Source organism: Micromys minutus (genome assembly GCF_963924665.1).
Source record: "Micromys minutus genome assembly, chromosome: 25".
In the NCBI taxonomy this organism is placed as follows: domain Eukaryota; kingdom Metazoa; phylum Chordata; class Mammalia; order Rodentia; family Muridae; genus Micromys; species Micromys minutus.
In genome coordinates this window covers 29,025,690-29,047,704 of record NC_137960.1, presented here as the reverse complement: position 1 = coordinate 29,047,704, position 22,015 = coordinate 29,025,690, and the positions used below count along the sequence as shown (strand labels likewise).

The following is a 22,015-nucleotide window of genomic DNA, read 5'->3' as shown; positions in this document are numbered from 1 at the left end:
AGAAATTTTAGACATTTGCATTAATGCACTGGTTAAAACACTTTAATAACAAAAACACACATTTCAACATTCACATAATAAAGCCGGGTTAGCAAGCAGGATGCTTTCATTTGTAGCTAGCTAATGGGCATTTCACAGTAGTTCAACTACACTAAGGTATCAGATATATAGCAGGCAGCTTGAACAAAATTTTTAATGGGCTGGCATATAGCAATACACATCAAGACGGTAAGACATTTATTAATGCTGTGAGCACACAATGAGAAAAAGGCACTCTGTATCTTACATGTGGACACCTTATGAAATTCAAAGGGCCAGCTGGCTCACTGCGCAAAGGGCTGGCTATGCAAGCCTGACCCCCTAAACGTGATCCCAGGCTGAAGGGAGAGCCCTTTCTGGTTGTTCTATTTCCTACCATACACATGCAATATTTTATGTACACACACACACACACACACACACACACACACACACACACACACACACAATGTATATAATTTACCTTTAAGTGAGGCCCATGAAAAAAAACAGGAAATGGGCTTCTTAAGTTGGCATCGATTCTAAAATATATAAGGATTCCGAGTAGGATGTGTGGTTTTATCCTCCCCCATTTTCAGGGCTGTCTTTTCAGAACAGGCTGTCTGTCCATGGAGAGATTCTGGTTTTGCCCTGGCTGGATCAAGCCCCATCTCCAGCACCTGCCTTGGCCATCCACATTCACAGTTTAATTCTTTAGGGATTCATTAGTGAAGTCATTAACACGGTGCTGGCCAGCCTATGTTTACCCCTCAAGGAAATCTTATGTCTCTGTTTTTCTGTACATAAGGAATACTTTATATTCTACCTGCTATGGTGAAGACAGACTTGTAACTATGACAACAGTGAATGTAGCCAGTCCCTCAGTTGCCATCCTGGATGGCAATGCCTTACCCTCCCAACCATTCTAGTGTATCGGTTGCTCAAAATGTCTGCTGTTTAAAACAGTCTTTACAAAGAGTAAAGAAAATTTCTTTTGCTCATTTTAATGTTGCTGGTTAAAGTGGAACCTAAATCTTTCTCTTTTAGCTGTACTTTTGATCACTTAAGCTACCTTTGCTACTGGACCATAAGTTTTGTCAATTTTATCTTTATGTTAGCACTCAGCACAGAAATTTAACATAATAAATGCTTTCTGTATATATGCAATAAATTAAAATCATTGAGATTTTTTAAGTTAGAAATATCTGGAAAAATTACCCCAGCAAATCTGCACATTTGACAGCTTTACAAGAAAAATAATGTTTAAAATAAGTCACCAAGATTTGACGTTCTGTTGGTGTAAAAAAAGTGTATGTGTGGGGGACTTTATACTAATAAAGATCTCAGTTCAGTATGCCTGGCTTGGGATGTAACTTGCCTACCACGGGCGAGAGAACCTGGATTCAATTCCTAGCAACAACAAAAACAAGCCAGCAAACAGAAAAGCAACACTTATGCTGAGCTTTGTTTTCAAATATGGGAGTAATAATACAGGTGACCTTCCAAGACAACACAGTGAGTGTAAAACAAAACGAGGAAAGTCTACAAGCGAGGTCAGGGGTCTGGGGATGGCTCGGTAGAAAAGGTCTGCATCTGCCAGCAAGCCCGGGTTCCGCCCCCAGAACCCACAAACAGGTTGGAGAGGGCCTATTACACAGACCATCCCCTGACCTCCCTGCTGTGGACTCCCCAATCCTGACAATGTAGTTTTAAAAGTTACTCCACCATTTCTATTTTACCTTTTGTGCCGAGCAGGACTGAGACTCCATTTTACTCCCAGCTCCAAGAAAATTTTAGCCAGCGCATTTAAATTCTACTGGATTTAACTTGCTTTTTCATTGGTTTCTGTGTAACCTCAATTTAAGTAAATGTTTCAGTCTTTCACGCACTGTGCAGAGAATTTTTGGATCCTTGGAAACACACTGCTCATCTACAGAAATATCACCCAGTGTACATGGTCATCAATAGGCTCTTCCACTGGAATGGCTATGTACCGAATCCTGCATCCTCAGCATCCCCATCCTGTGTCTCACAGCTCATAAGGTGTGTGATAACTCAGGACTGTTACGAAAAGACATACTCAAATACGCAAGCAACTTTAATTCGCTATGAGAAAAAAATGTATTATAGTTTGTCTGGGTTTTAGGGCTATCGTAACAAAATATCATAGACAAGTTTAAAGAATAGGAATTTATTTCTTCATTGTACCGGAAGCTAGACCTTGCCAGACTGCTGGCTTTGTCTTGTTTCCTCAGAGGCCAGTCCCTTGGCTTGTGAATGGCCTTCTTGTCCTTTCTTCATGATGCCTTTATTTATGCATGCAGCCTGTGGTGTTTCCTCATATACTTTTTTTTAAAATGTAAAGATACCAGACTGAAGTAAAGTGCATTCTGACTGCTATCCTCAACAGCCTCCTGTAACTCAATCCCCTCGTTATGAGACCTATTTATAACCAGTGTCATATTCTGAGACACTAGACGAGAGCTTCAGTATATGAATGTGAGGAAAATACAAATTAGCCTGTAACAACAACCCTTGGCAGTTCATTCATGATTTTCATTTTAAAAAAGCTAACAAATCGTTCAGGCAGTTCCAAAAGTGGAAAGTAGAGATTTGGGGTCTCTAGTCCTCATGCAGGAACCCTACATTTTGACCCATCAGTTATAATATGGTTTTCTGTTGGGAAGTCACCTAGACATTGTTCTGACTCGAAGTTGGCGTGACGCTGTTCCACACTATTCCTAAAGCCTATCAGTTTACTTAGAAACATGGTGCAGTGATTCTGAGGAATTTGGGGGAGGAGGAGGAGGATTCTAAAAATATTGTTCATGGTGAAGAAACTACTGGAGAAAGTTTTCTCTTAAAAATTTCTAATGAGCAGTAATAAAATAGAGGGGCAAGATGAGAGTCCTGGAGATAGTTCTTGGAAAAAAGGAAGATTCCCTCCTCCAACCGCTGTTATATGACACTTGAAACAAACAACAAAAGACAAAAAAACCAACCAAAAAAACAACAAAAAACCAAACTTGTAAGAAAATGAACCAAACTAGTGATAACCTTGTAGATATTCTTAGTCCCTGATACATGTATGCATACATACATACATATATACATACATACATACATACATGAGTGTGTGTGTGTATGTGTGTGTGTATACACCCACCAGAAATGAGTCTTATATAACTCACAACATACCTCTGGTCAAACAGCAAAATGCATGTAAGAAGCACATAAGTAATTGTAATCTCAAGAGTGCCTCATATTCCAACCACACTGGATTCATGATTTTTACTGCATGTAGTACGTTTTTATCTTGCCTAATGTCATGTAAAGCTAGGATTAAAAAGAGCTGTGTGTATTATTTACCAGCCATGTCTACCACCACGGTCTGCTTTTATGCTGATGCACATAAGCAATGGTGACTGAACTGGTAGACACCGATTGCTCAGTCTGTCGACAGGAATGGTTCTCTCCCCACTCCGTTTCCTTACACATGGATAAGTCTGTTCCATAATACCTTTAAATAGCAATCCACCTGAGTCAGAACATGTTCAAAGAATGACGAATCAAAATTCTGCCAACTAGCAGAAAACTTCACTTGCAGATTAATACTAAGAAACAATTTTCACTCCAAATTTTATTTAATAGTTTAGTATTTTCACTTAGTAGGAACTCAATAGTTTGTTTATGAGTAACACCTCCACAGTGAAACGAATCAGTTCACATTCACAAAGGTGTTAAGTTTCCACTTCCTCACCTGCCCAGACAGGCTAAGTACCATACGCAAGCAGCAAGCAACGTTCCCTCAAGTCTGCCTTGAAATGGTTTCAGAGGCATCACAAGCGTGGAAGGGCTCCTCAGAATTTGTGGTGCTGCCATTTTTAATTTATGAGTGTTGGCTATAAATTTCCTGAAGAGCAAATGTCATGTCATCTGTGTCTCCTCCTTTCTCATACTCCACTAATAATGCATTTGTTGTCCTTTGGTCTTCCATTTTCTCTACTTTTAACTTCTTTCTCTATTCCCCCTCCCCCACCCCGCAAATCATAGAAACCTCGCTGTAACTGATCACGTTTCCCCAGGGTTCTACATCTATTCAGATCTGAAATGGGAACAAATCCAACGTGCAGCCGAAGATCGCATATTTAGATTTATTTTTCAGGCTGCCTCTGTGTGTGTGTGTGTGTGTGTGTAAAACCACCCCGCCCTCGTTCTGTATCTATTTCACCGCACTGTCGTGGCCAAGAACTTGAATTCCAAAATGGCTTGCTCCTTTCGAGCTGACATAGGCTATAAAATCCAATTTATTCCCACTGCAACCGGCCCATCTCCCTATTCTCTACCATTACGAGCTCAGACAGATGGACCCGAGGAGTGCGGCAAAACGCCTCTAAACTGCTAACTCCAGCGGAGCCCGCTAAGCCGCCGGCACTGAGGGGCAAGTGTTAGAGGCAGGGAGAAAACCCTAAAACCCCAAGGCCCACGCCGCCAACTCCAGGGACCCGATCGCGCCCTCCCGCCACCGCCGCCGGCCCCGCCCCCTCGCGGGCCCCGCCCCCTCCGTCCCGCCGCGGCCACGCCCGACGTGCGGCGCGGACCCGCCGGGTGGGGGCGGGGCCTGCGGCGCCCCTCCCCCCGCCGGCGGCGGCCTCCGCGCGGGCCTCCCAGCCCCTATTCCACTCACTTTGTTCGGCGCCTTTGTCCTGGTCCGCACCAGCAGGTGGAGCCGCAGTGAAAGTTTCCCGTCCGTTCCGCGAGCGGGAGCCCATCTTGCTCGCCGCCGCGGCCTCCGCTGGAGGAGGAGGGTCAGAGCTCGGGGGCAGCCAATCGCGGGCAACGCTGCTAGTTATCAGAGCAGAATGGGCTGTAGTTTAGTGAAATAGGAAAGCTGCAAAAACACAGTGGAGTGCTGCCGTGTAAATAAAAAGGAGGAAAAAAAAAAGTTTCTCAAGTCGCAGCTGCACGACGTCGGGCCGCGCCGCGCCGGGGCGGGGGTCTGCGCTCTCGGAGCGGCCGCGCGCGGGACTCTGTGGTGCCGCCAGCCCCGGCCCCATTGTTTGTGTTTTCTTCAAAATATGGCAAAGGTTCAGGTGAACAATGTAGTGGTGCTGGATAACCCGTCGCCTTTCTACAACCCGTTCCAGTTCGAGATCACCTTCGAGTGCATCGAGGACCTGTCTGAAGGTGAGCGAGTGGCGCCAGGCTGTCAGTTGCGGCGGCGGACGTTAAAGTTTCCCGGCCCGGCCTCGCGCGGGGTGGGCCGCGGCCGGCGGGAGGGCGGCCATGCGAGGGAAACTTGAAGTTGAGGGACGCCGGCCGCGCCGCAACTTGCGAGCAACTTGCCGGGCAGAGGGAGCCATGTTGTCAGCTTTGTCTGCGGCGGGAGGCGCTCGGCGGCCCCGGCTCGCGCGGCACTGGCGGGGGGTCGTGCGGCCTCGGCCGCCCCGGGGCCCCGCGGCCCGGCGGGGAGCACGCGCGGCCGGCCCGGAGCGGAGCCATCTTACCCGGCGGCACGACGCCTGCTCGGGGCCGCCAGGGGCGAGCGGGCCCGCGCCTTCCCGCCCGAGCCCCGCCGCGGCTGTCCTCGCGCGGCTCTCCGGCTCCCTCCACCAACCAGCGCGGAAGGCGGGCGCCGGGCTCGGCCCCCCGGGGGCCGCCGTGCTCTCCGCGGGCTCCCGGGATGCTGCGCGCCGCCGCTCCGGACGCCTCTCCCGGGGGATGGAGACCTCTCGGAGAGAAACGATGGAGGGCTGGGAAGTTCCATCCCACCCGGGAGCCAAAGCAGGGCGCTCAACCGATTCCAGGCACTTCATCTCTGGCTTCTGGAAAGTCTGAAAGACTTTCTCCAGAACGTGTGAAGAAGATGCAATTAAAACAACTCCACGTCCAGGCAGCTAGAGAAAATACAAATGTTGGCAGGGAAATGGAAGGCAGAGTCCTTTCTGAAGTACATTTTGCGGTTTTAAAGAAATGCGAAATAGTGAGGTAATACAGAATTTAGGAACCTAAAATGTGATCTTCTCAATCGCTTTTCTTAGATTTTTATTGAAAATTGGTGCTTCACTTTCAACATCTGAAACAAAGTTTAACTTGATTGGTGTTAAATTTTAGATAACTAGGAGGACATCTTGGGACTTGAAAGTATTTCGACAAGATGCCTTTAAGACTATTATCCTAACTATGACAAAAGAATTTCTTTTGATTTAAAACTTTATAATCTCTACAATGTACTTCATTAAGGGTGTTAACTTTAATTATAAAAAACTATTGCAATAAACCTTTAAAAGTTGTAAAAAGGAAGTCACAGCCCTTTCCCTCTACTCATTTGGTTAACCATCACGACCACTTAAAATATACCCTGTTTTTAATACGTATGTAAAGTATAATGCACATAATTGAATGGGGCATATTTTGAAGATTGACTAAAGATTAAGATACAGTAGTCACTAAAATAAGCTCTAATGATTAATATATGTGTAAGGGTGTTTTGCACATTTCTCCACTTGAAATTTAACAGCATTTCTCCATTTGAAATTTAATGGCATTTCCACATCACACCCATTTCCAACCCCAACACTGATTTTTCTTTTTCTTTCTTTTTTTTTTTTTTTGAACTGTCAATTTATGAGCAAATACAGAATAGGGTCATGGCTGAGTCCATCCTAACTCAGTGCAGTGTTAGAGGCATTAGAAGTTCTTTACACTACAGGTGTTTCTCATATGATGACTTCCATTTTAGGTCCATGTTGCACAAGGAAGATACACAGTCTAGAAGTCTAGAATATTGTTAGAGTCATTACACTGGATAGTTCGAAACCAGCCATCCACAAAAACCAAACAAGGTTCCATTTGAAACTGGGATCCTTTAACAACAGTGGTATTACCCAAGAATATGGCTTCCTCTAGTACACTTCAAAACCAGGGCACCATCATTTTAAGGTATTTTAAGCTGAGTCATTCCAAAGCTGCAAAGGAATCCTTAAAAAAGCTGCCATTCCTGTATACTCCATCTAGAGGCTCTGTGGAGTAAGAAATGGGAGTTGACTTAACCTGCAGAAGCTCTTTTCTAGGGTCCATACTTTGGTTGTACGGTGACTTTTTAAGTTATTGATCAAAGTACAAAATACTCGAAAGAAAAGTTTGAGTTTATGCTTTGTGTCCACCTCCAGTGTACCAATCTGCCACCATTTACTGTCAGAAGTCTTGGAATATCTTAACTTTGCTTTAAAAGCTGCCTTGTAGTTTTGCTTTAGAAGAAGCCGTAAGCTGTGTTTGCTCTAAAGATAATATGGTTATTTCTTTTATGGGACATGTCTAGGAGTAGAGCACATTAGAAGGTGGGATTTAAAGGCTAGTGAGATGGCTCTGCCTTCAGAAAAGCTCCTAGCTGACTCCTGCTGTCTTCCTACCTCCACACAGTGCCCATAGATGTATATAAGCAGAACATTTTTAAAAGGGGTTTTAAGCAGATGCTTTATTATGCTTAATCACTAAGCCTATTCAAGTTTAATTGGCCTTCCTGCTGCAAAAGGGTTTAATATTTGCAGTGCATCAAAACTGAACCTGTGGCTTTATGCTTTGAAAGTTTGAGCCTGTTCTGATTGTAAGGGCTGTATATTTTCTACTAGACCACAGGTTTTCCCAGAAATGTAATTAACTTAAAATTTCCTTGGTAACTTCCCTCCTACCACACATGAAGATCCTTTCTGTTAGGATTACCATGATTGAATGGAAAAGTTAAACTTTCAAAAGTAAATGGATAATTTTCAGCTCGTAACTCTTGTAGTGCCACAGACTTATCCATAAAATACAGAGGTGTAGAAGAGGAAACTGGCTCATAGACAAATGGATCAATAGGCAAATCATCACATCACATTCAGACCCCAGCTTGTTCTCATTAAGGTTAGATTAGCTCACTCTCCATTACCCGTCTTTATCCACTCTGTCCTACATCTTTAAACTCTACTTGAAAGCTAGAAAGGGCAAGGCTTAACCCAAGGCTTTTGAGTAGCAGCAGCCCACCTTTAATTATGGTTCTGATTTGTAAGCTTGTGAATTTTAGATTAGCTTCTCCAAGTCTCAGCTTCTCTGTTTATATTAGTGCGAATGCACGCACAGACAGTATATATGTGCTTGAATTAGGTAAGACAGTAGGCTTTCATATACCCTTCTCCTTAGCAGTATTTTCACTTGGCTTTGGATCACTTCCTTCATAGGGCAGTAGCTTTCTAAACATTAGTGTTGACAACACTCATTTGACTCCTAGGAATCCCATTCCCATCCTTGTCATTATGTATTATTGCCAGATTTCAGTTTTTAAAGATTTGATCTTTGGGTGTTTCTACTTAAGTATCCAATAGGCATCTTAGACATACATAGACTTAACTCCTGGTTATTCTCTTCTTTACACTGACACCCTGCCACCAGAGTGGCTACTGCTGCTTCCATTTCCAAACTTTATCTAGGATGTGAATGCTTTGACCGCCATAATTTCTGTACCGAACTGTTGAAACAATCTCTTGTTCTCCTACCCTCATAAGGTTACATTAAACACAGCAAAGAAAATGATCCTTAAGATAAAAGGAGGATTCCTGTCACTTCTCTGCTCAAAACTTTCAGGGCAGTGGTTTTCAACTTGTGGGTCAATCCCAGAAGATTACTGGAAAACACAGATGTTTATATTACAGTTCATTTGCTACGTAACAGTAGCAACATTGCAGTTATGAAGTAGTAACAAAATTTATGGTTGGATAGTTACCACACCTTGACAAACTATTACAGGGTCACAGCATTAGCAAGGTTGAAAATCTCCCGGTTGTCAGTCTGGGGCTGTAGCTCAGTGATAAAGTGGGTGCCTAGAATGTGTGAAAGTTCTGGGTTTGATGCCCAACACAATAACAACAACAACAAAAATGGTGCCATTATGTGTTAAGCCCACCTTAATGGTGGGCATCAGGCCTTGTTTGATTTGATGGCTGTGTTGCTTCCCATTCCAACCTCAGGATTGGAAACGTCTCGATGTTCCAAAATCCCAGCCTCTTGGCTTATCCTTGAACACACCAAGCAGGCTTTTTACATTTGATTTTGCTGTTCTTTCTGGTCAGAAATGTTACTGTTTATCCCTCCATCCAACAACAAATGAGTGGTCTGATGAGATGACAGATAAGCCCTGAATCTGGAAACATACCGAAGGCTGAAAATACAAATAGCCTCAGTCTATGGTGGAGCCATGACGTAATAGCAACTTGTAAAACCTCACAAACAACAGGGAAGTTGCAACTGAAAAAGTTTCAGTTTGCAAGTACAGTATGATTTAAAGGAGTGCCAATGCTCTTAGAAATTTAGGAGATACCTATACACAAAAATGAATTTGTTGATGTTCTCCAGAGATTCAACCCCTTGGGAGTGCTTAGTATAGTCTCTGTATAATGAAGCCAAGCACAGACCACATTATAGGAGATTGTTATCTTCCTCCTGTTTAAAGAGCAGATTTCCAGATTCCTTCAAAGAGCAATGGTTTTAATCCTCTCAGTTCTTCATAGAGAATTTTCTAAAAGGGTGCGTAATGAAATCTAGGTTGAATTATAAGGCAGGTCTTAGGTTAGTCTGTACTTGAGTGTATTGCCTGTATACTATATGTAAGTACTCTGCTAGATGAAGAGGTATAGGATCTTGGTTTCCTCGTGTGGTTTTAAGAATGTATGGCAGAAAGGAGTATCAGGAGGGAACAGTCCCCCTGTCTGGTTGGTATCCAGTTGGCATAGTTGGTAATACACTGGTAAGTGCAAGTTTTCCTGTCAGCTAGTATGAGTGATGAGGTAGCAGACTGACAGAGGTATGTCAGGAGACTGAAACTTCTGAACCTCGAGGAGGGTTGGCTAATGAATTCTTCACTTTAGATTCTCTGATTTGTTTCATAGGGCAGCTTTTCTACAGTGGTGAAGCTAACAGTGGTGCACAAAGAGGCTGGGAGTCTGCACAGTGCACGGGCTCCAGTGTTCTTTACTAACAGGTCTCTGGGAACTCCCTGTGTCATTTTCCTTTATGCACACCTATGGCAGACTTTGAGTGTTTCTCCACTTTTTTGTTCATGTTTTACTTGTGAGGAACACCCTCCAGGAAACAGTGCTTAATGAAAGTGAATTTGGAGAAGTTATTGGGATGAAATATGAATTCTAGTGAGAGAAATACCTAAGTAACATTTCCATATCTCTTTGGTAAGAAGCCATTTGTTGGATAAAGTTCCAACAAAAGGAACTTTATTTGTGTTAATATATAATTGCTGCTATGAAATAATGTTTTTGTTTTTTCCCCTAGACTTGGAGTGGAAAATTATCTACGTGGGCTCTGCAGAAAGCGAAGAATACGATCAAGTTTTAGACTCTGTTTTAGTGGGTCCTGTCCCTGCAGGAAGGCATATGTTTGTGTTTCAGGTAAGATTAATCTTGAGATACATAGGCCAGGTATGTTTGTAATAGACTAAGCTGTCTCAGAGCCCTGTCCTGTCTGTGTTAAGCAAGTGCTCTGTCTGCTGTCACTTAAGGCCGAGTTGTGTTCTGTGCATACAGGGTTGAGTTTGTCCTGTGGGACTGTCAGGATGAAAACATCTTCCCCAAACATATTCAAATGGTACGCTGGTCAGCACCGTGCATGCATCTGCTGATATGATAGCAACAACCTCATTCTGGAATAGTCACTGCAAGGCTAAGAAAAATGTTAGCATAGACATGTGACTTGAGCCATTGGTGATGGTCTAATGCTTCTCTAAGGCTTCTTATCTAGGTCTTTATAGAGGACCACTGTGACAAATCCATTACCATGTTAGAACTTGTGAGTAGAAAAACTCTTAGTATAAATTATGTTCTCAGACACCTGACAGTGTTTAGGTTTCTGCCCAAGCCTTCTGTCAAAGAGTGTTACTTCTCCTCCTTTATTAAGTTGCTATGTAAAACTAGTAACTTTTTTCAATTATCCATGCTTCTTAGAGAGAGATATTTATAATACTGCAAGGAGTAATGAGCCAGCTTTTAAATAACCATTAATCTTTTTTTTTAGAAGTATTTCTGTCTAACCAAATCTCATGGCAGGCATAATTCGGGAGAAAAATCTACTTCCACCTATGCCTGGCCTCTATTTCTCCCTTCACAGACAGAACAATTTCAATGAATACTCTCTTTGAAATAATCCCATTAGAAATGGGCAAGGAGTTTAAGAGAACTTTGTTAGATGCCTTTTAAATACAGAACTGAATCTGACCTGAGTGTTTTCTATTAAGAAACCCCAAATAATTTGGTGCACATAAACAAATGGCTCAGCTGCAGTAATTTAAAGGCTGCAGTGCTTTAATTAAAAATGCCATGGAACTGAGTTGTGTGTGTGTGCATAACCTTGTGAAAGCCATAGTAACACAGACTGACTGCCTAAGGAAGCCCTGCAGTCTCAGGCAGGCCTGATGCCTCTGGTCACTAAGATACGTGACCCCACTAATGACTTACTGTATAAGAATATTATGAGAAATAAGGCAATTAGCAAATTACTGACAAAAGTAGCTATAACTAAAACTATTATTTTATTCTCATTATATAAAGAGGCAGGATATCCTTGGCCCCACAAGCCTAGGGACTACATACTATACTGATAATTCAGCTTAATGTGTGGCCATATATGTATGTATGCATGCATGTATGTATGTATGTATGCATGCATGTATGTATGTATAATGTGCATACACACATACACACTTTGTATTGCCATAAAAACTTGTCCATCGTGGTTTTAAAGTAAGCCTTCTGGAGTCTTGTGTGTTTATGGTAAGAGTTCCTATAAGCTTTTGGCTTGCAGTGCTATGAGGAAAATCTTAGCTTTTTGTTGCTATCAGTGTAAATGTTGCCAAAAAGAACAGAAAGCACTGTGATTTTAGGTCATGTGTTAGCCTATGCAATTTTCAAAGTCTGACAGTTATTAACAAAATGAAACAAAGGCAGTTTGGGTGTGTGTGTGTTATGAGCAAACTGTCCTATTTTTCTGTTCTGCCATTTTGTTTTGTATAGTTAAACATGCCTGCCTTAGGAATGGGTCTGTAAGACTAGCAAAGAGATGGCCAGTATCGGATTGGGTCAACCGTCACTTTTTCATCCTTAGTGACCTGAGAGGTATACACACATTTTGACCCAAACTTGCTCAAGTCAAATCCTTTGGCAAACATTTTTAAACACAGATGCAATTACTACTAATTGGGTGGTAGCAACTGAACTCTCCCATTTCTTCACCCATTTCCGTGTATATGAGAATCCCTGAAAGTAAGTAGCCTTGCAATGTGGAGTAAGATTTGTAGGACAGACTGTATATGCTGCAGGAGGGTCTATGTCCCCACCCTTGCTATCTGTCCACAGGGATCATATACCCCATCAGGATAGGAACTGAGTAATGAGAAAATTCTAAAACAGTAAGTTCTTATGGCTGCATTTAGATTAAGACATATATTAGAAAATTTGTGTCAAATAGCAAACACACAAAAAAGGAAGCTGCTACTTTGTGAATCAGAAAGGACTTTGGAAAGGTTTGATTAAGAGAATTTGGGAGAATTGGGAGGATGTGGGGGAAGGAACTTAGAGCCAAGGGGCTGCTGAGGCAGAGGTATGAGCAGTTCATCTTTCAGAACTTAAGTTTTACACACACACACACACACACACACACACACACACACACACACACACACACACACGGGGGGGGGGGGATAGAAATGGATGCATATTTAAATGGCATCTATATAAACCACAGGCTAGAACTGAAAAGTGGAAGTTAACAGCAGTCTGCATAACAAATGAACACCCAACCTTTAGAAATGAGAGGTTGAGAGTGACAAGGGAAGAGAATAAGAGAAGCTGAAGGTGACTGAAAGTTTTAGTCTCTGGAATTTTATGTCTTTTAGTGTGAGCTATGTGTTATATATACAATAAACATAATCTTAGAGGTTTCCAAGCTAAAAGCATATACTGAAGTATGCACAGGATATGGTGCTAGAGTTTTCTTGTTACTATGCAGAATGGTGCTTCAGATTGTACTTGGATGCCTCAGTTACCACTGTCTGTCTGTCTGTTCAGAAGTCTTGCTAATGAGGACTGTGGCCACAACCCTAGCCTTTTCTGGCATTTTTAATGTCTTCTAGTTCTGTTGTTTCACTTTCTTAATTCCTTTAGGTTCATTATGATTCAAAACATGGTCTTTGGTGTCATCTACCCAAGCAGTCTGACTACACTGGATTTCCACAATGTATATGGTTCAAATACAGTATGATTTTCACTATTTCAAACTTTGCTGTAGAGTTTTTCAGATACATTGTGTATTAATGAGTGTACTTCTTAGTTGGTGCTGGGATTGAACTGAGCTACATTGCTGGCCTCTGCTGTCAGCTGTACATGGTTTGCTACTGCCAAACCCAGGTGTCTTGGATAGGAGGGACTGACAGAATGAGCACTCATTGCAGTAAGCTCTAGGAAACTTAATTTGCTGCATAGTAATTTGGGACTGAAAATTTGGACTGTAAAAGGTTAGTATCACTACAATGATTGACTTGGTTATAAATAATAAATTTTATAATGAATATTATGTAACTAATCACCATACCGTCAAAACCAGAAATATTTCTTTTTTTATACCTGCAAGTTCTGAGTGTACCCAGTATTGCTACAGAGAAACTTGAACCTTATTTTCTACGTACAAGCCAATTCCCACCAAAGAACATTTGCTGGGTGAGTGTGGTGGTGTCCATCTATCTGTATCATTCAGGAGGCAGAACAGAGTGAATCTGAGGCCAGCTAAGGCATCTAAAGGCCAAAAACAAATTATTGTAAAAACATTTTCCCCACAAAAAGATGGTTTCAAGTAATGCTCATTCGCTATCCCTGCCACTAACATCCTTTTTGTGTTTCTTTCTAAATTACTCTAGGCTGACGCACCGAATGCAGGGCTCATCCCAGATGCAGACGCAGTGGGGGTAACAGTTGTACTGATTACTTGCACCTACCGAGGTCAAGAATTTATTAGAGTTGGCTACTATGTAAATAATGAATATACTGAAACGGAATTAAGGGAGAACCCACCAGTAAAGCCAGACTTTTCTAAGGTAACTCTCTTACTATTCCTTCTTAGTTACTTGTGCTGCCCAGTGTTTAGGGGTTGCTGTGTCACAGTAGGCCATGAACATGGCCTTAAAGCAGATCTGAAGTTGTGTAGTGTGTGAACAAACTAATCATCAATCCATTTGCGTGGTTGGACTCCCCTCAGTAACTGCATACCTTCAGTCTGATGGTTTCCTGGAATGGAAGGGCTTCCTGCAAAGGCAGGCCTTTGTTTCCATTTCATTTTAACCGAGGACATGTGAGGTCTTATGTTTGTAGTGAAATGATTAAAAATAGTTCTGCCTATGACTCTTTCCAAAATCATGGCCAAGATTAAACTGGTTTTGTTGTTGGTTTCTTTGGCGGAGATTTTGAGACTGCTGTAGCTCAAGCTGGCTTTGAAAACTATGGCATTCTTCCTCAGATGTGTTACTATGCCCAACTTGTGCTTACTTTCATTAATATCTAGGAAGTCTATATATTTATCCTATTTGCTAAGTATTCCTGATGATAACAAGTTAAATTCTGAAACGATAAAATCTGATTCAGTAGTCTTAACACTTCTTGAAAATCTTTAGATTTCCCCCCTGGGAATGGTTAGGGGTTTAGTTACTGGTGACTTTTTAAATAAACTGATTGTGGCACTCTATCTGTCAAGGCCTTGCCACAGACTAAAGTCAGTTCTCCTTTCTCCTGGTGAAGGTGAGATACTTCATAGACTGGAGACCTCCTGTTAAGTCAGGGTTACTCCTTGTAGGTAGGCCCTTTGTATGGCAGTAAAAGAAACAAGAACAGAAACTTTTTAGAAAACTGAGACTTAATATGTTACTGCTAGGATCCCAATAGTTAGGAGCTCTGTTTGGAGAAAATGGTTCATTGGAAGTCTGCTTTTTGTATTTTATTTCTTAGTGCTTACCATTGAACCTAGGAACTTTTTCCAGAGTATCTCCAAGGCAATGAGCTATATCCCCAATCTGAAAATACATCAAGCTAAAAGACACACTTATTCAACTAAACCGTCCTCTAACAGGTGTACAAAAAGACTTTCCCTCCCTTACTCTGTATGAAGCAGAAGCTGGTGCTTTGTTGGGAGGTAAAATATGTTGATGGGTTGTTCTCCACCCCTTACCTCCCTTTTCCCTGTTTCCAAAAGAACCAAAATAGTTCTTTTGCTGTTCGCTTTTGTGGTCCTCTTGCTTAATATGTTCAAGTGCTTCACTTGATGCCCTTGCATATGAATTTAGTCTTCTACCAATTTGCACATGGTAATGTAACTTTCTTAGTGCTTACCATTTAAATGCTTCTTTTCTAGCTTCAAAGGAATATTTTGGCATCTAATCCCAGAGTCACAAGATTCCATATTAATTGGGAAGATAACACAGAAAAACTGGAAGATGCAGAGAGCAGTAACCCAAATCTACAGTCCCTTCTTTCAACAGATGCATTACCTTCAGCTTCAAAGGGATGGTCCACGTCAGAAAACTCACTCAATGTTATGTTAGAATCCCACATGGACTGCATGTGACCACGGGCCATCCCATTAGTACAGATTAAGCTATTAAAAACAGAACTATTTCCCTGAAGTTCCGTAAGTACATAGTCAACGTGAAATGTGAAGAATTTGTTTAAAAACATCCTGTAGAAAGTTTATAAGAAAACCAGTATTTGAGCAAATTGTGGAATATAAATACAACTATTTTTAAGTACTGTTTTTCTCTAATGTGTTATTTTATTTGTTCATGAAACTAATCTGATTAAAACATATATATTATTTTCTCCTCTTTTATATGTAATTAAAGCACTTATAAAAAGAAAAGTTATCAATTATTAGGCTGGGTTTGTAAAGGTGTTTTAGCCTCTTGGACAATGAGATTTACTAGCTTTTAAAATAACAAAGTTTACTTCAACTAAAATGATTTTTTCCTGTGAAGATAGTATCCTTTTAATTTGAGGAGAAAACTTCCATTCTGTAGTAAAGAGATAACTTTAAAATGGGATTTGAAATCAATTACATGCCACCAGGGTTTTTCTAGTGCATTTTTACAGCTTGCGTTACACTGGACTTTTTAGTTTTTATATAACCAGTGTGGCTGCCTTGAAGTCCCTCTGACTATGATGTACGCTTCCCTACATCTAAAACTGAGAAACCATGACCATGAATCACTGTCCAGAGATTCCAACATGGCAAGAGCAAATACAAAGTCTCTGAAGCATAAGATTACATTATAATGGCTCAGATCTGCTCTCTGAGTTTACAGAAGGCTGAACTTATAGAAGGGTAACTAGAAAGGTCTAGTAGCTTTATATTGGCTGCTACTTTAGGAAGTATGTCTGATCATTTATTTGCAGCCATATTACCCCATATCCTTTGGTTCTCACAGTGTGTAAGATCTGGGAATTATCTGTAGTTGATATTATCTAACAGCTTTTCCAGACTTATTTTTTTTTCCCCTGAAGAACAGTTTTAGAAAGGAATTCACCAAATAAATGAGCCAAAACCTTATTTTCTTTAATGAGAAGTAAATACTTCCTCAAAGTTTTGATCCATTAAATTTACAATAAGATATTTTCATTTGATTATCAGTGATGATGCATAGGATAGCCAAAGGATGCAAGTTATGCAGTGCCTTCACATCTAAGCTTTTATACTGCACTTTTAAAAGCATTTTGAGGAAAAGGAAAGGGCATTTGTTTAAATACAGACTCTTTAAGTTGTATATATTTCTTGCTATTTTAAAAGATAAATTTGTGAAACAAAGTCTTGTTAAATGTTAAACTTTGAAATTTAAGACTTCATATTATTACAGTATTGTCCATTGCCCAGTTCATAGATTTTAAAAATAAATTCTTCTGACTACTAAAACAATTTGGGAAAAAAAAATCTCATTTTGTCTAACTACAATTAGGAGATGTTAAAACAAGAGTTCAGTTATCAATACAGTAAATATAAATAAAACATAAGGGCTGGAGAGATAGCTCAGTGGTTAAGAGCACTGGTTGCTCTCAGAGGTACTGAGTTCAATTCCCAGCAACCACATGGTGGCTCACAACCATCTGTAATGGGATTTGATGACCTCTTGTGGTGAGTCTGAAGACAGCTACAGTGTACTCATAAAAACATAAACTAAGTCACCAAGTAAAGCAATTCACTGGAGTTTTTAGTCTGATGATAAAAACCACTTCGTAATGGCATGGCTTTTATATCAATTTTTAAATATATGGTCCATTGTCACAAAAGTTTGAGACAAAAACAACTGCCTCTTAGTATTTAAATGCTACTGTTCTATAGAATTTAAAGGTAAAACAACAGTAATAGAAGCATTTAAATTAAACATTGAGAACTAGCATGCAGGGATTTTCCTCCTGGTTAGCCTCATTTAAAGACATTCTGTCTGAATTACAGTTAAAAAGCTTATAGACTGCCCTCCACCCATTTATTTTTGAGATACAGTCTCTCAACATAGCCCTGGCTGTCCTAAACTCTTTTAGTATAGACCAGGCTAGTCTTCAGCTCACAGGGATCCACCTACTTCTGCCTCCTGAGAGCTGGAATTAAAGCCATTTGATTCCATACCAAGCACTATTTCTTCCTTTTGATCAGTGTAAATAAATGTTTGGTGAATACGTACACATAGAGACACATACAACACACACACTCCATGCATGCCACTGAAGAGCTAGATGAATAGGTTATGATGGTATTGTTTGAGTTGAGGAGGCATACATGCATTTGCCCATTCACAGCCTTGTCTGACCCTTTATTTCTGTTACTGTGTTACCTTATAGTTTCCAGGTCTAATTTTACCAAGACAGTCTATGGAGGTTGCCAACGTGGCTGCCACGCCTGGCTACTTCAGTTCAATACCCAGGATTCACATGGTAGACACTAATTCTCCCACAAGTTGTCATCTAACTTCCATATATGCACACACACAAAGTTTAAGACTGACATGTTTCTATCATAATCCACAATGTAAAATACCATATGACCGTGCAATGCAAGTACACACTTACATTAAATTTTTCATGGAAGTAACCCTTTGCTGCCCTTACTGTGTGCAACCTGAAAATGGATTACAAGAGTGCCAAAGGCCACTGACATCTTTTGAGTAGGTAAGAAGTAGCTATTACGTTTCTCCAATTGCAAATTCTCTTTTGGTACTATTAATTCACAGAGCCCACCTGATCAACACTTATTAATATAGCACTTAAAGTCCCCAGATGGGACTGCTGGGATAGTTTTATGATGAGTTTCAAAGTATACGTATCATATAAGAACTCTGAGAAGAGACTACAGAGGCGAGGTTAACTTAACGAATAATGACACTAGTAAAATATGGGAAACCAAACTCTTATTTTTAGAAGAGGAGAAATTTCAAAACTAAAAGTAGAAAACATCAAGACATTTAAAAAAAATTTCCCCTAAATTTCCTGTCACTTTATAATTAGACTGTCTGTGAGAGCTTTAAATGTACTTGCTGTAGAATTATTACAATGTATAAACAAAATCTCTTAGGACATATGTGAGAATACGCTTTCTAAATGCACAAATTTCCCTAAGAGGTATCATTAGGAGCCACCACTGTCCTTAAACTACACGCTCTCCACTTTCTTTGTAAACAAATTTCCCTGTTTTGATGTTTTCTTTGGTAGATCTTTATAAAATGACATCTTTACAGTTTCCTATATAAAACTAAGTTCCATAGAGAGGACATGGACCTTTTTGAAATATCTTTTTAACTGTACAAAAAGGATGTTACATTTCCTTCCATTTTTGGCAGTAACTTTGAGAGAACCTATAGACTAACTTGAAACACACCATACGACACTGCTTGGGTAAAGTTGTCATACAGTTACCTGCACTAGTAGATCCAATTCCTGTGGTCAAAACCGACCTTGGGGTGATCTTTGCTGCATATTTAAGGAACTGTGATTTCCCTGTGCCAGGATCTCCAACCAATAAGAGGTGAGATTCACCTAAAAGAGTAAAGGTCAAAGTTCAAGAATTTTAAAAGGATCTATGAATAACATACAACTATTAAAGTATCCCATATGAAATGCCAACATGTTTTATGGGGTATTTTTTATATACTTTATGCAAGGCTCTTCAAGGAAGGAGTTAACTAGAAAATCTTTAGAAAAGCTAGCTGTCACAAATATAGCAATTTTGATTACTAAATGTGACATTTAAATTTTTAAATCTTTTAATAGAGTATGTGCTATTTCCAGATGCTTAGGCCCATGCTTAACATTTTAAAAATCCTTGACTTATAAAAAAAACTTTCTGGTTATATCTATATTTAAATCCAAACCAGTGACTAAAGCTATCCATACAAGTCATATAAGGTTTTATTCTATTTTTAAAGTACTTCTAAATGCTGGGGTTTTATAAGTGGTTTATACATATCAAACCATTACAATTATATTAACTGAATAAAAACATTTTCATTTATGTAAATTTCAATCACTTAGTAGACCTTGAAATGACTCAAATTTCACACTTAATAGAAATGGACACATGCCTCTCCAATGGCATATTTTCACTGGATAAGCAAATTTCTTTAGTGTTGCATATGTATTTCCTAAATACATTAATAAGAAACCATTTAGCTCAACATTTAGCCAAGTGCCTTGCAGATAGCAGATGATCAATACACAGTTTATAAAATGCTTCTGTGCCATGTCGTCTCAGAGTTGTACGAACAGCCTGGCTTAGAGCATCACTGTTTTTTAGTCTGTGGTAACTGGTGAGAGCTCTGGGTGTCATGCCTGCTGCACGGGCGCTTCCTGCCATCCAGATAGTGTTGCACACTTGGAGCAGTCTCTGCTTCAAGGATGACCTACAGCAGCAACTCCTGGCAGATGGCATATTTGCTGTCTACCAGCAGGAGAATCAGCAGGCAGATGACTGTGAGTAGCAGTTGACAGTCACAGATGGGAACTAGCTTGGAGACATTAAGACAGACACTCTCTCCCTTCCTCCCTCCCTCCCTCTCTCCCTCCAAGGGAGCTAATTTTGTGGCACCTTTACAGGCATGTAGTCTATAACCACTGAAAAATTAGTGATTTCTTTCATCTTTCTGGTGTTAAAGTAGCCTCTGATAAATATGGATATAGAATAAAAATGAAAAATCCAATTAGAAACTACACTTAGAAAATAGACAGCTCTAGAGGCAGCTTTTAAAATTAATTTCTTGAAGTATACTAAGTAGTGGGTTTTATTTGGGCATTTTCAAGTGTGTGTCATTATAACTCAACCCCCGGCAAGCAGCTTTTGTAAAGAAAGAAAGGGCATCCCTTCTCCTCTCATGTTAGCATTCTCAGAATATATCAGGAGGTGCTGACCTCTAACCCTTGTTCCTGCAGCGTCACTTCTTTGAATTCCACCAGCCAGGACCATGGCCACAGCCAGCTTCACTAGATACATCCCAAACACTTGAGGACACAAGCTGGCCAATATTTCATTCCTCCCTGGGAAGTGAGAAAGATGAGACGTTAGTGTTTTCTAGGCTTCTAACTGAAATCTCTCTGTCCTGTAGCCATTTTCTTATAACACACTGCCAATCTAAAATGACAGAGAAGGCCAAACCAAATAAGAAAAGAGGAGGAGGAGTTCTGTTTCGACTCTGCTTTTCTTTTTTAATTTGGTTTTTGAGATGGTCGTGCAAAGTAGCCAAAGGTGGTTTCAAACGTGGTCTATGCCACCATAATGCACTGACTTTGTTTAGGTTTTAAAGTTAGTACCATGAAAAGCACAGTGGTTTCATTCCTGAGTACTACCTACTCACGTTTCTATAAATTTGTCCTACTGAATTAAAAAAAGGAGCTTCCTGTTCTCTTTCAACTTGTAGCTGTCAAGCCAGCACTATCCCTTTACATAATGCAGTCATGTTCTCTGGTAATGCCACTAAGATCACGCCACGACTTAGGTAACGGAAAATAGCCACCTCAGAAATGAGGCTCTGTAATAACTAACATCTTCTACAGAGGAAAGCTGGGGCTGTGGAGCTTCTGAAAGAAGCAAAGTTAATTCATCTTGCAAGTTGACTTGGCACGTGTTCTTGATTGTCTGAGAAATTGTTTTATTTGGAATAAGTTACTGTGGTATTGCTATATTAAGATTGTTGCAAAAAAAGAACTCCAGTGATCCCAGGTAAAGATCTCGAAGTCCAATTGTGTGCTTTCAATAAAAGCAACATATCTGGAAATCATTTTAGTGTATTCATAAATAAAGCATTTCATTCAGTCACTGGTTTCATCAGTTGACAAGATTCCAATGAGTTTCCCTGGACCTGTCCATGCTTGATAACTCATGTACAGAGATCATTTGTAACCATTTTCTAGTGTGGGGAACAGAACCAACCACTGAGCTACCTCATATCCTATCATGGCTCAGCATTGACTCAGTGGCCAGTGCCTGGTGGGGATGAGCTCTAGAACAGCAGGGATAGCAAAGAAAGAATGCCCTTGATTAGAAGGAAACCAGAAGGATGTACTAGCAGAGGGACTTTCTCTTCCTAGACAGAAGGCCTAGAGAAAACAGGTCAGGGCTCTAAGCCAAGAGGACCTGAGATTCTGATTAAAATCCAAGGGTTACACATAAAAACAGAACGGACCTAAGAACCAAGTTTAAGGGTAGCTAAGCTGAGCTACAAGTGTCACATGCCGGCAGAAGCCACACTCCGGTGTAAAGGGCATATAGGATCAGTGTCTAGCCTAGACACAGGTCCCAGTGCTTATCTTGAGCAAGAGCCTCTACTTTTCTCCTTCACTGTCTCCCTTTTCCATGGCTTTGTAATGGAACATGAAACATTCAGTCCCTTTCAGAATTCCAGTTTCAGACCATGTTGTCAGTGTCCCTTGCCAAGTTTCCT

At 40.6% G+C, this 22,015-nt stretch overlaps 2 protein-coding genes across 2 annotated transcripts in view; one reads left to right on the top strand and one right to left on the bottom strand.

Moving 5' to 3' along the window:
• MCM9 (minichromosome maintenance 9 homologous recombination repair factor) overlaps window positions 1–22,015 on the bottom strand; it is a 62,612-nt gene that overhangs the window by 26,655 nt on the left and 13,942 nt on the right. The window contains exons 6-7 of the mRNA XM_080937902.1: window positions 20,487–20,608; window positions 18,999–19,118 (exon numbers count right to left, since the gene is read on the bottom strand). Coding sequence (XP_080794028.1) covers window positions 18,999–19,118; window positions 20,487–20,608 — 242 coding nt within the window. The remainder of the gene's footprint in view (window positions 1–18,998; window positions 19,119–20,486; window positions 20,609–22,015) is intronic.
• ASF1A (anti-silencing function 1A histone chaperone) lies at window positions 4,844–15,910 on the top strand. The gene is made up of 4 exons (XM_080937903.1): window positions 4,844–5,205; window positions 10,339–10,454; window positions 13,970–14,146; window positions 15,454–15,910. Exons 1-4 carry the CDS (start codon window positions 5,097–5,099, stop codon window positions 15,664–15,666), a joined length of 615 nt encoding a protein of 204 aa, XP_080794029.1. The 5' UTR covers window positions 4,844–5,096; the 3' UTR covers window positions 15,667–15,910.